Source organism: Mytilus edulis, chromosome 8, assembly GCF_963676685.1.
Source record: "Mytilus edulis chromosome 8, xbMytEdul2.2, whole genome shotgun sequence".
NCBI lineage: Eukaryota > Metazoa > Mollusca > Bivalvia > Mytilida > Mytilidae > Mytilus > Mytilus edulis.
Window position 1 is genome coordinate 71,093,676 of NC_092351.1, and position 14,575 is coordinate 71,108,250.

General features: G+C 31.3%; 1 protein-coding gene across 3 annotated transcripts; it reads left to right on the top strand.

The window, feature by feature from the left end:
• The first annotated feature begins 1,122 nt into the window (after positions 1–1,122).
• On the top strand, positions 1,123–9,364 carry LOC139486176 (galactose-specific lectin nattectin-like). Of its 3 annotated transcripts, none has more exons than XM_071270965.1 (3): positions 1,123–1,330; positions 5,662–5,841; positions 8,333–9,364. In XM_071270965.1, exons 1-3 carry the CDS (start codon positions 1,135–1,137, stop codon positions 8,581–8,583), a joined length of 627 nt encoding a protein of 208 aa, XP_071127066.1. In that variant the 5' UTR covers positions 1,123–1,134; the 3' UTR covers positions 8,584–9,364. The 3 variants fall into 3 exon arrangements, 1 of the variants encoding a protein (XP_071127066.1); XR_011655490.1 differs by lacking the exon at positions 1,123–1,330 and adding an exon at positions 4,723–4,810; XR_011655491.1 differs by lacking the exon at positions 1,123–1,330 and adding an exon at positions 4,731–4,833.
• Positions 9,365–14,575: the final 5,211 nt, after the last annotated feature.

The following is a 14,575-nucleotide window of genomic DNA, read 5'->3' on the forward strand; positions in this document are numbered from 1 at the left end:
TAATTGGGTTTTGGTTTTTGAAATAGTTTTGCATCAAGCATCACCGAAGAGACTTTTATTATTGAAATGTACATTTGTGCATTAATAATGCTATCGTTTATGTTAATACAGTTAAACGTATCTTATTAAGACAAAACACTTCATTTGCTTATTAACAATTTAAAGGATCATTAATTTTCTAAACATTAAGTGTAATAAGAATTTATTATTTATTTATTAAAATATTGGTAAATGATAAATTGAACATTACCAATTAGTTTTATAATTATTCATCTCTCTTCATAATTCAATATAAGATCAACATCATTATTGTTGAGAAGAATGATAAGAGAAACATCAATATGCATGCTTTGTATTGCAATTGATAAGCTTTGTTCCTTTAAGAAAACCCTCCTATTTTACCTACAATACAGTTAAAATAGTCTGACAATTAGATCTAGTTCATTTGAACACCTGCAGAATTGAAGTCATTGTACTGTTATTATGAACATGCATTTATTCGGTGCAAAACAATTGTGTCTGTTCATGTCCGTTACAGTTTTAACAGGTAAGAAGATTTTTCGGGGATAAAAAAATAAAAGTAAGACAATATTGTCATTTAATTTGCCGTTTCCGAATCTGAGGGATTATACTTATAAATGTTTGTAGACAATGGTATGGGACGTTAGTTACTTATCCTAACGTCCTGTTGTAAGCTTTTGAACATATTACGAAGAATTCCTTTAATTCTGAAATGACAAATAACAGACAACCAAAATCTGGTTTATTCATTGTGTTAAGACTATTTAAGACACTATGCATGGTATTTACTGTGATCAGCAAAATTTATACATTGTTTACTACGCTGTTTGCTGTGATACTGAATCAAATGGTATATGTATCCTGTTTGTATTTTGACATTCAACATATGTACTGATTACTTTTATCTGCTATTTCAAACTATTCATTCAACTACAATTTGCCTTTAGTGACATTTTTTTTTATATATATATATAATATGTATTTGGCATACATATTCTAAAATTATTTTCAAACATATTGCATGCATTTTCAACCATATTGCATGCATTGCAAATTCTATTTCATATAGCCAATATTCTGCGAATCATGGAAGGGATTCCAAAGTGGGACAGCATGGATGTTCAAGGGAAAATAGAAACTGCAATAACTGTTGATACGTATCTACAGTGTGCCAGGTGTTGTCTACAGTCTGATGTTTGTGATGGTATTTTCTATAACAGCACCACTGGATATTGCGTGATTATTGAAATATTTGATGGACTTGTTATCAATAATGTCTCTCTCGGGAAATTCTTTCGTTTGAAGAAAAGTAAGTTCTTGTTATAAAGGGTGTGGATATTTATTTTGTGTGAGTTATTTGTTTTTGCTTACAAGTATTATTAGTAATTTATATTCTAGAGGAGAGTGTAAAACTGGAATTAACCTGATTGCAGCCTTTTACGAAACGTCGGTCAACCGAAAAGATACAAATGTTAAGTTAATCAGTTGTACTTCATCATTTCACATTAAAGTTTAAAAAAAAGGGTACAAATTTGAAGACCTTAAAGTCGGGACAAGTATAATTTTCATAAATTTTCAAGGCTGAAATTCTTTTAAAAAATCGGTCAACTTGAACAAGATGAAAACTGGATCTGTCAGTCATCATTATACACAACTGTACCAAATTTAGCTGAAGATCTATATGCATGACAACACAGATGTCCGGATGAGTGTAAATCAAAGGACCTTTAGTTATCGGAACATTGTTAAAACAAAACACAGTAATGTACACAAAACATAGATAATTGACTGCAAATGCAAAGAAATTTTTTTTGCCAATTGTTTGATTTGAGAATAATGGAAAAACAGAAGAACAAAAATAAGCAACACTAGTATATGCCATGGTAACTGATTGACTAGGGAGGAATGGGAGGAATTCACATACTTACTTATTTAATCGTCTTCGTGCTTTAAGACCAACACCATCTCTCTCTATAATTTCCTGTTTTGTGCTTTTTTTTCTTCCGACCAAGTCATCGCCATCTCTATCATCTACCTGTTCACTATTCTTCTCCATATTAATCAAGCCTTTGGAAAACTGCTGCCGGCTTTTCAGACCAGACGAGGAGACCCTATTCAAATATTCCAACACGTCACATTATCCATTTGTATAGCAATATCTTTTTATCTGACTTTAAATTAAATTTTAAATAAGGGAGCTTTTACTAGCATGAATTTTCGAGTATTTTCTTCTAAGGATTTAATGAGCGCTTATCTAATTTCTTTCAAAAGAACACTGAGCGTCACTGATGAGTCTTATGTAGACGAAACGTGCGTCTGGCGTATCAAATTATAAATCCTGGTACCTTTGATAATTATTTTATTAATGTTTTCATACAAGAAACGGTGGCTTTGCTCTTAATAATTTGTAATACACTTGCTATATAAAGGCAACAGTAGTATACCGCTGTTCAAATCTCATAAATCCATGGACAAAAAACAAAATCGGGGTAACAAACTAAAACCGAGGGAAACGCATTAAATATAAGAGGAGAACAACGACATGACACTAAAATGTAACACACATAGACAAAATCCCACGAGAATAACAAATATAACATATATATATAACATCAAAACCAAATACATGAATTTGGGATAGACAAGTACCGTGACACGTCTTATCGCAATGTGAATTTACACTCAATTTCTATCTCCGACACTCTGATGATACAAAAGTTACTTAGCCTTGCGGTGTTGTTGATTTGATTGTTTTATTTTCTTACATATCCCTTCCTTTTTTGAAAAAGTCTAAAACAATGATTCAACCTCTTCTTTTTTTTTTTTGTTCAGAAATTTTAAGATATTCTTGTCTGTAAATATCGTTTTAAACAGACTTGATACAACATAAGATTAACAAATTTGTATGCCTTTATCATGTTTATCTGATTAAATAAGATTATATTGCATTGATAAACACATGAAAAATCTCATTTTCATCAAAGAACAACCTTAAAAGTAATTACTGAATTATTTATTTAGAGAAAATGTCTTTGGGGGAGGGTATTTCGATATAGTTACCATAACTCATTAAAACGTTGCCGGATTTTTATGATAAACAATGATACCAGTAGGAAAGATGGTGTTTAAATGGCAATATGTCAAGGATAATAAAAAAAATACACACGTGATAAACAGATAGCAATTTGAGGGTCACTGTTAATTTCTATCGATTTGTATTCCAATCTGGAATAAAACTGTTGTTTATGTATGCTTATACATTTATAGCATAATCTTGTAGAATAAATAACATCAGTTTTGTTTTGCAATCTATATCGCCATTTTGATTTGATTTACCGTTATACATAACTTCGTTATGTATAATGTAATAACTCCGTTGCATATAACCATAGATATAATACAGTTGTCTTTCCCTCGATTATAAAGACACCACAAACGACTTAATGAATCTATGATCAACACTAAGAAATGATAAGCCTTCACGAGCACATGATTATTTTGCTCAATATTTTATTTTCTGTGAATTATTTTGTGAACTGTTTCTCTTTTAGATTTTTTAGATTTTTTTGCCAAGGGTTTGTGGTTTTTTACTACATGTATTTTTATACTCCTTGGTGTATACTGCTACTTTGTAAAGTCCTTATTGTCGCTGAGCTTCCAAAGTGTCGTGAATAATATTTTTTGGCAAACAAATCTTTATTACACAAACCGACGTGGCGGGAGGAAATCTCTGATATTCCAAAATATCACACATTTAGACCAATCAAAACATTTGAAATAAGGCATGTGACAAAATCGCCAATCTGAATTGTTTGTTAAGTTTACTTCCAAAATGTTGTATGTTAACTTGAAAATAGTTGTATAATGATTTTGGAAAGCAAACACTTGTAGATTTCTTTATTTCTGTGAAAATAACGTTAGTTTTTTATATTATCCTGAAATGTTCAAGTTTTTTTTTTCACAGCCATGTACAAAAAATTTCAAGTTCACATACAATATTTTGGACTCAAATATTTCAATTAAATTTTCAAAGCCTGTTTGTGAGATTTTTTTTTTTTTAATTTGTAACATACTACATTTTGGGAGCCCAGCGACGTTATCATCTTCCAATGAAATTCGCTAAAATTTAAAAAAATTAGTAAATTGCTGTAAAAAATATGTAGACTCTACTGACCAGTGTTCGATAATTTAACACTTGTTTTTACTGTTTACCAACATAATCGTGCAAACTAACTCATGACCTTTTGTTTGATCAAAATTGACCTTATTTGAAATAAAAGGACCTGATTGGTTGTTTAATTCCTATTATGACATCACCTTTGGGCATGCTTGATTCACATGCTAAAAATATTCCATATCTGAATACAACTTGACTAGTTTTCGATAATGTTATAAAAACTTCAGAATAAAAATAAAATAAGAACGTTGATGTCTATTTGATGAAATGAACATTTTACTGATAATGGACATTAAAATTTTACTGAAATGGTAATATATTCACAGAAATTCAGAGATTCTAAATTTGATCTAAATGTGTATTGTTTGGAAAACTATTTATGTCCGTAAAAAATGTTTACAGTTCATTATTCCTCACACTGCACACAAACATTGCAGTACCACGGCTCATCAGTGACATATGAAACACCCAAACCGGAATATACATGAAGGGACAAGCAAGTTTATCCAAAATATGTTGTTTACATAAAAATGGCGGCGGTCAAGTGAAAATATGAACGAGCTCTAGGGGGACAAAACATGATGATACAAACGCCCTAGATTGAATATTACTGTAGGAATCACATCATTTGAATTGTAAATGAATTTATAATCGATCCATGTTATTTCAAACCACTAAATATTTAATTAAAGTTTTTTTAGACCAGATTCCAAGAGCGATCTTTCCGATTCACCATTGTCGGTCCATCGTCTGCTAATAATTTCCAGTTGAGTTAAGATCATGCGAAATGTACATATCATGTAAAGTCCCTTTTAATGTATAAAAACAAATAATAGTTTAATTCAAAAGTGTTTTATTTCCATTACAAAATCATTTCTGTAGCGTGTTATCGAGCACTGGTCAGGGGAGTCTATCCTTAATAAAATAAAGATATGAACATAAGACAAGTATCTTGTAAACAACTACAGGTTGCAGTACGACCTTCACGAATAAGCAAAACAAATGCCGAATAGTCAGATATATGAAAGGTGTCGGAAATCAAAATACGACACAATACATAAAAAAAATCGGTCGTTTACGGGCTGTAGTATTAAACATGTATTGATAGACGGCAACCATCAACAACACTGGACTACAAGCGTCTTTTATATTGTGACTACTTTTGTACACATTATGTTGGTTTCTAGTTGTTTTTTTAAAATTGAAAATGGAAATGGGGTATATGTCAAAGAGACAACAACCCGCCCATAGCATATTTGAACATAAAGTCGCTTTGTTTCGTTTTTTTTTTATTGGTGTCTGTATCACACCTTTGTTTCATACCGATATTCACATTGACTTTTCAAGTAGATTACTTTCTACAGCAGTCGTTTAATAGTGTTAGTCAATGTGATAATATACTGATTACTGGTTCCAGGGCAAATGTAAAAAAGTTATAAAAAAGTTATGTCTTATTTTTGCAGATTGTCTTTATTCTGGATATGAATATATATGGCAGTTGGATTCCTGTATAATGTTTTATTATTCGCATCTAACATGGAGTGATTCAAAGCTAAGATGCGTCAACGACAATGGTAATCTTCTAACCATTGAAACAGCAAGAAAAGAATATATTCTTTTACCATTTCTGATGGAAAAATTTGGTACGTACAATATTATTGATATTAAATAATATTAAAAAATATTACAGATTTATAGAAATTGTCGGTAACATCATTTTTCAGAGATATGTATACCTGATATGATTAGCACAAATATTAAAGTTTTGGTTTGATTAAAAAACAAATAAAACAAAGAAAAACACAGAGCCGAAAATTAAACAAATTTTAAGTAAAATAAATGTGTACTCTGTATTTTACGATGAAAATATATTGATGAGTTTTGTAGATAGAAAAGAAGATTTTTGTTTATATTAAACAACGATCTGATTAGTTTTACAGGTCTTTAGTTCTTATGTAGCTATTACACCACTGACCCAGGTTGAACGTTCAGACTCATGTTTAACCTTGCCATACTAGTATTTTTTTTTTCTTTTCAGAAGCCTGTAATTCAGTGTTTTTCGTTGGTTGCTCTGGTCAATTGTTGTGTCTTGTCTATAGTTGTGAATAAAATAGACAGTAGGCTTTAAATGTTTGGTCATGCTGGGGATTTTATTTACAACAAAACAACCAAAACACAAGTATATAAGGTCAACATGATAGATATAACCCTCGGAACATGGTAGATTTAAAACGTCAATTTAAGGTTGACTCTTGCTATGTTGTGTACTTTAGGTGATGATGAAGTCTATATTTACTAGCACCCGAAAAAAACAATCTATTTTATTAAAAAGAGTAAAACTTTTTAATCAAAATAAACGGTATCTTGTCTTAGCAATGGTATCCTAAAATAACTCCCTTCCTCTAATGTAAAATTTGTTATTTTACTATTCAAGGTCACATTTTCCTTTTACAGTCTCTGGTTCCTGACCATCTGGACTGAGTTTTTTTCCTGTTAGGTTGCATTGTTTGTCATATTACTAATGAAAAGTGAAACTTGATTCCAAATAAAAAGTATCCGAAAATCTTAAAAAATAATTAATTCTTTTAAAAACTGTCGTTTTTTCTCTAAAAGTTACAAAAACAAACCACACAAAGGCATAATCAGATGTTAATGTATAGAACTGTGAAGCACTCCATAGTTTGTTTGGAAAGGTGAAACTTATATTCTTTTTGATTGTACCTATGATGAATGTATAGATGGAGACCCTTACTCTGTCGGGTCGGGCGGTCCAACTCTTTTCTTGCAATTCCTTCAGTATTTGTTTGTCATCTTGATTTTTTCTATTTGAGATTTGGACATAGTTTAACAACCGTTGCCTAAATTTTGACTCTTGTTGTGTTGTGTATTTTAAGTGACTCTTAATCCAATTTGTTATAATTCCCCATTTTATCCATTTTATAAGTTTGAAAATTGTATTATACTCGTTTTGTGACAATATACGCTGTAATCCCAATTTCAGGAAAATTTGTATTTCAGTGGATAATTCTGTGGTTCAAATATATTAGAGGCTACTTGTTTATACTAGTATCTTGAATATTAATTATTTACTTGCATAATGATTTATTCTTCTGCTGAATATGTAATAATGTTATGATTTGTCTTCCTACATGAAATTTGAACATCATTTAACTACTGTTGCCTACATTTTTCTATCTTAATCCAACATTTTATAATTTTCCATTTTATCATGAGATGACAATTGTATTATTTTTGTATTATGACTATATACTCCAAATTTAAGGAAAATCTTTACCTCAAAAGATAATTTGTGGTTCAAACATAGTTAAGGATATTAGTATTGTGAATATTAATTAGTTAATTGTATATTATTCTATTGTTCAAAGTTTGCATAAATACTTTTCATTAAAAACTAGAACTCATTAAATCTATGTATTATGTTAACATGGTTAACTCCTACAGTAGTTAAATGGAAATTATAATAGCTATAACACACGAAAGTATTTCTTTAGAAACTTCTTTCACAAACATGTTTTGTTTGAAAGTGATAATATTATTTAATATTTATTGCATTTAGTATATAACTATACAAAAGGAATCCTTTTTTGTCCAAGGAGTTATAGTAAGTTACACATTCAACATATTTAGGATAGATAAAAAAGACATATATGTTTGTTGTGCATGTTCTGATTTTATGTCATTGATGGATACATCATACCCTTTGTTTTTCTATTATAAACTGGTCGTGTTTAATAAAAAACTCTTCCTGTATGGTTTACCCCTTTGATCGTGTATTGTTCCGACAATAGAAAAAATTAAAATTGGTTGAGAACTAGTTAAGTAGCTAGGCCGTGTACAGGTCGAGAAAGAGTTAAGACAGTTTCAGATTGACCATTTTCTTGTTCAGCTTTGTTAGTATTGGCAAGATTAGGGTAGAATACAAGACAAGTAAGGCTAAGATAAGAAATTTTAAGTAAATTCCAGATTAAATCAGACTGGTCGTGAAAAAAAACAGTCGAGTACAAAAAAACGGAGAACCCATTTCAGACTGATTTGTTTGTAGTGTTCATTTGAGCACCTGTTATACAAGTGTCATCCTGTTGATCGGGGCTATTAGTTATATTTACATTACAGAAAAACAGGGGCTAAGGTTCTGGTGGATAGGTGGGACGGATGCAGCACAGGAGGGAATTTTCCGTTGGATAAATGGAGAAAATGTTACTTACAGCAACTGGGACCACAGTCAACCTGATGATTCGTCTGACGGCATACCAGGAGCAGACTGTATAAGATATCTTATACATTCCATGACTGAAGCAGCATGGCGAGATTATGACTGTAACGATCAATTGCGATCTATATGTGAAAACAAAATGTTTTTGTGATTAAAGAAGACATAAATACATGTAATGATCGCAAGTCATCAAATTAGATTTATGTGTTACGGTTATTGCTATTATTTCTGTTAAAAACAAATGTGACACTATTCCGTACTTCTATTTTTTTTTCACTTATCATATTGCAACGACGTAGACTCTACATTAGAGTTTGAAAAGTTTCCGTTCTTTGGCATCGGAAAGTTCCTTTCGCAATAGTATACCGATTTTTTAAGGCCGTTTATACAAAACTGGAAAGTATTCCTAGAAACGAAGTTTAAAATTGTAATTGTAAAATACAATGATATCGCATAATAGAATATTTAATTATGTCCTTGTTTTTATTTATAGAATGTTCTCGTTAATCATATATTATATAAAGGAAATGAAGGTAGATTATAGATGATAAAAGAATCTTTCCACTTTCCACTTAAGTTTTGAAAAGATTCATTTACTGAGACATTCTAGATTTGCATATAAGATATGAAGCAGGTAACTAATATGTAACCGTGTTGAGAAACAGTAGTGTAAATAAAATTCTCCCTTAAGCATTAGAAGAATAAAATTTGAGATCAAATAGTTGGGTTGATCAATGTCAGTTATTCTTTATTTATATATGTTCTATTCTAATTACATTGACAAGTGCTATTACAGGCTAGTTGTAAAAAGCGTAACAAAGTTCGTCCGATTGACATTTTTGCTTGCTTTATAAACTTAAGGAACCTACATTCAAAAGGTGAACACTTTACTGTTTGGGCAAGACAATTATACTGATTTGGAATTATATATGTACTGTATTATCATTAAATGTTTTGATTTGCAGTTTTGCTTATTTCTGAAGTTGGGCTTATTATCATGATTATGTAGAAATAAAGTTATGAATAGAATAACAAGAAAGTATTCTGACAATGGCATGCATCATCTTTCGTGCGTCCGAAGCGCTTTCTCTGGATTTACTCTCAAACACAAACATTGTAAAGCCTATAGTCAAAATACAATTATAGTCCAGCTGGTTATTATTTGCGATCTTGTCATCGTAGCCAATAAACTATGACAGTTGTTAGCCAAGGGATAAAAATATTGAATTCCCAAGCCCATCAACTGGAAAAAACACTTCAGGTTACTGATGAATGCAGTTGAGGACTATGCAAGATAATGAGTAAAGCGCGATCCAGATGAATCGGAACTGGGCACTTGGTCTGAATGGATCAAAGCTATTCGATCATGTATTCAGAAACGTATTCAGAAACGTATTCAAAAACTACGGTTTACAAAATTCTTTATTTTTACTTTCGGATATATTGATGATATCCTATCAGTAAATAACCAATATTTCAGTCGGTACTTACATGGACATCTCATATATCTCAGTGAACTTGACATCAAGGATACTACTGGTTCTAGAAGGACTGATTCATACCTTGATCTTTTTCTTAATATTGTCAAAGATGGACGACTTCACACTAAATTCTATGACAAACAGGATAATTTCAACTTCCCAATTATCAATTTCCCATTTCTCAGAAGTAACAATCCCTCTGCCTCATCGTATGGTGTTTACATATCTCAGTTGATACGCTATGTTCGTGCATGTTCACACTATACTGCTCCAACAGAGTTATGAGGAGGAAAGATTACAAATGACACACTGTAAATTTTATGGACACCATCACAAATTGGGTGATCTATACGATGTGTCTGTGTCTAAACTCACTAAGGACATTTGTCCCCCGACTTAAATATCGGTTTACCATCTACGTCGTCTGGTTTGATAAATACCAAACGTGACCTATTCTCGAATATGACTGTTTTGCCGAGAGTGAATTCGCATCGCTATACGACGGTATGTATACATCCAACACACATGTATTTAGTTATGATGCTTTGTTGTAAGTCTAGTTAGATATTTTGAAATGTTTTACCTTTTATGGTTTGAATTCTGTATTTTCGGTACATTTCACATATGTCATATTTGTCAGTATAGTCAGTAACTCATGGTTCGTCTACAGTGTTTTTGTCTTATTCTCTTTGTTTTCAATTGTGTTTACTGTTTGGTCATAGAGGATCTTGCCATATATTACAGTTTTTAATTTTTATTTTCTATATGTACATTAATCAGGTAATTCATTAATATGATTTTTCAATTAAAGCAACTTTATGCACAGATTTTTTTTTAACACTTTTGATTGAGACGAAATACCGACATGGTTAAAAAATACAAGTAATTACACCACTACAAACACAATTTCATTTTAATAAATAAAAAAAAAAAAGATCAGAAAATACATAAAATAACACAATTACTTACTCAACTATAATGTTATATTCTTGTACATGTCTACAATACAACCAATCTATTCTATTCTTAGAAGTTTACCTGTGATAAAATAAACGTCACTTTTGGTGGCTTTGATTCAATTTTTGTGACGCACAGTTTATAATCCATTTGTGGTGTACTGTCGTAAATTCATCGGAGGTATTCGTTGTTATTCTGTGGTTTACATGTTGTAATGTACTATAGTGTGTGATAACATTGTGTGAGGGAATTCGACGTTTGATGTACCACTGTTCACTCCAGTGCAATTTATGACAATACCACTGCATCAATCAGAATTATTGTTTTTGCAGTGTTTTAAGAAATGATTTTGCTTTGTTGTCGCGTATTATTTGTGAAACATTCAATGTTTTAAAAAGGCGAATTTTCTTTATAAAGTCAATGATTATGTTGACTTTTGAAGGCCAAACTTTCTACAGCCTTAAATACGCTAATGAAAGATCCAAAAACTATACCAATACATAACGACATGTTTATGAAATTATAACAAATCTATTGGTTAACAAATTTTTACTCGTTATTGCAAAATAATGAACTTAATATATCTGACATTTTCTCCCTACCCAGTTTACCCCTATACATTTTTATGATGTGGACTGGTCATTGTTATTGAATCGTAGGCAATTTGATTGGATTAAGTTGTTATTTGTTTACCTTCAAACTTGTTTATGCTTTTCATACATGACAATTGATTAATTAGAACGTGCATGAATGTGTACGGTAACTAAAATGACCTTCAAACTGGACACTGGACGAGTCAATATTATGTTTTATCAATGAAAGTTAAGGTATGAAAGGTAAGAATTGCCACTTATTCGATTTTCACAAAATTTTCGTAATATACAGTTGAAAGGTTATTTTTTAAAAGCCTATTGTGAAGAGTAAAGAGAAAGTTTACAAATAATATGTTTTGTTCCATTAAACAAGTCATTTTCGTAAGAGAAATACCGAAATATATTTTACGCACGACTACGGCAGGTAAAATTATTATTTATCATAATAAAAAAAAGCATTTTTCAGTCTCATTGGAATATGTTGATTACAATTAATCCCAAACTTAAGAAGTAAGTAACTAAAGTCAAAATATGTCCGATCTGCCTATTTCTGCACATCAAAAGTCAATACGATCGTTTTAAAGTCAATTTCGTCTACCTCACAAAATCTTGTTAGGCACTATATACTAATATGACGTGCTTCTTTCGCTTTGTAAACAACACCGTGATAAGATTCTCGATATATCTATACTTAGCGCAGACTCCAAGATGTACACAAATGGCTGTTTAAATATGCCTCCCACGTAAATCCACATGTATCGTAACCTATGTGTAAACGGTTGTGGATTTCGATGTGTTAACAATTACAATTGAATGAAACCCTACAGAACATTTATTCTGATTATGAGGCATAACAAAAAGAATTTACACATTAGAGAACGGAAAAATGGACAAAAACAAAAAAAATTAAAATTCCGCGAAATTCCAGTAATGATTTTTGTGCATTAACGTCATTTCAAAACATGACGTCATGCGATTGAAAATGTCAAAGATGAAGGTTTTTCTATTGCGTTTACCTTCTAAACTCGGATATAATTGCATTAAAATAAAGTATCGAGGTAGGTGTTGCTTGTTTTCTGTTCTATTGCATTATTCGCACATTGACTGATTTCAGCAAGTCAACATGGCGGCTCCTTGGTTACAACATGTCAAAAGTGAATTTGACGGTAGCTTACGATAAAAAATGTAAATTTAAAATTGCAAATGTTGGGTTTACTGAGATGTAAAAAAAGTAATCACATGTTTTTTTCTAGCGGTTAGTAAAGAAATCAGTCATGCAGGTTTATTAGATTTGTTTTACATTTATCGAACAGTGGGTAAAATAGAACAGCCACACACACGGTGTACCCATCATCGCTTCGTATTTGTCCTATTAGAATCGAAATAATTCATGGAAGCCATAGATTTGTTGTAAATTTACACATGGCCTGGGCCGTGGTATTCGTTAATTTTATCCCTCGCTAACGCTCAGGATAAAATTCAAATATCACGGCCCAGGCCATGTGTAAATTTCCAACAAATCTATGGCTTCCATGAATTATTTCTTAATTATATTATTTATTTATGTATTTCTCTGTCCTGATTGTTCTTGTGATTGTTTGTTCTGTATTCCTGTCACGTAATGTTGTCATTGTATCGGTATTTTTAAAATTGCCATATATACCGTATGCTTGTTTTCGAGATATAAGCCATTGAAAATTTGGCGGGAATTTATTCTCTCTAGAATTTTTTATACATTTTACATTTGCACCCTTTTTCTTTAAAAAAAAAAATGATAAAAAATAACAAGGATTTTATAGTATTTTCAAATATGGCTTTTTAAACTATTTGTAATAAAATCATGTAAAGAAAAGTAGGGGTTAGTTGGGGAATTTTTTTTTAATGGCACTACATGGATAAAACCAGAGGACTCCGAATATCTGGCAAAATTTCAAAAACAAGAGGAGCGAAAATCCTTAATACTATGAAAAAAATCGATAGTTCTAAATTTTTATAAAAAAGGTTTTATAATTTATCATTTTAATCGATAAATTACTGAATATAAAGTGTTGCATTGTTACTATACTATATATAAAAATATTAATTTTCGCGAACCATTTAGGTCACGGAAATTCCAAAATATGGCATCAGTAAGGAGAGTTGTGCAAATAATGTGAATACACAGAACCCCCATCCAAATTATCTCTAGCCAAAAGTATTTATCTTTTTCTATTTTATATGTACTAACAATATTCAATTTTTCTATAATTTCGATTAAAATATTACAAAATCTGAGTAAAAATAGATCGAATGCCCCAAATAAACATTGTTTGATTGGTTGAAGTACTGTGGCGTCGATGCTTAGCATAATAAGCCTCGATGTAAAGCACACGCTTCACAGGAATAAGGAGAGTTTTACAAATAATGTGAATACACAGATCCTCCATCCTATTTATATTTTGCTGGAAATGTTGCAGTGTTCATCATTTCTGTTTTGATTCTGCTCACAGCATTCCATTTTTTCTATAATTCCGATTTAAATATGTGGAACCCGCAATAAAAATAGATGGCCTCAATCACGTGGCCTCAATGGTTTAATAGCAACGCAAAAAAATCCATTAATCATGTTGTACTTTGTTACCAGTCGGAACTACTCGGCCTTTCTGGTTGCACGAAGTGAATAGCCGAGTAGTTCCGACTGACGATGTTACATAAGCCAAATCACACATACAGATCTTAGCGCTCAAATGTAATTCTTGGTGAAGTATACAGGTAACTTCGTTTACGAAAATTTATACACACTTTTTCATTAACATATTACCAGACTTTTGCATATATCAAAGATCTGTATATCCCATTTATCTCAATACTATCTCCGATGACAGAAATGTCAACTCGACCTATTTGTGTCGAAAGTGAAAATCGCATCTATTTGATGAAATAATTTCTTCTTCAACGGATCATGCATTATTTTTGTATTATTTGATAACCAATCACATTCACGTTGCATGTTTGCATGAAAATGGTTATGTATTAGTGAACACGGTGCATAACCATAACGGCCACTTCTGGCGGAAACGGATACTGCCACCAAAACCAACGGCGACTTTCGGCGATTTTCCTACGATGGACT

What these genes read in the sequence shown, in the direction of transcription:
- LOC139486176 (XM_071270965.1), top strand. Translation starts at nt 1,135, where the DNA reads ATGGATGTTCAAGGGAAAATAGAAACTGCAATAACTGTTGATACGTAT. An exon ending in ATTCTTTCGTTTGAAGAAAA is followed by an intron (nt 1,331 to 5,661) that starts GTAAGTTCTTGT and finishes TTATTTTTGCAG; the next exon opens with ATTGTCTTTATTCTGGATAT. An exon ending in ATTTCTGATGGAAAAATTTG is followed by an intron (nt 5,842 to 8,332) that starts GTACGTACAATA and finishes TTTACATTACAG; the next exon opens with AAAAACAGGGGCTAAGGTTC.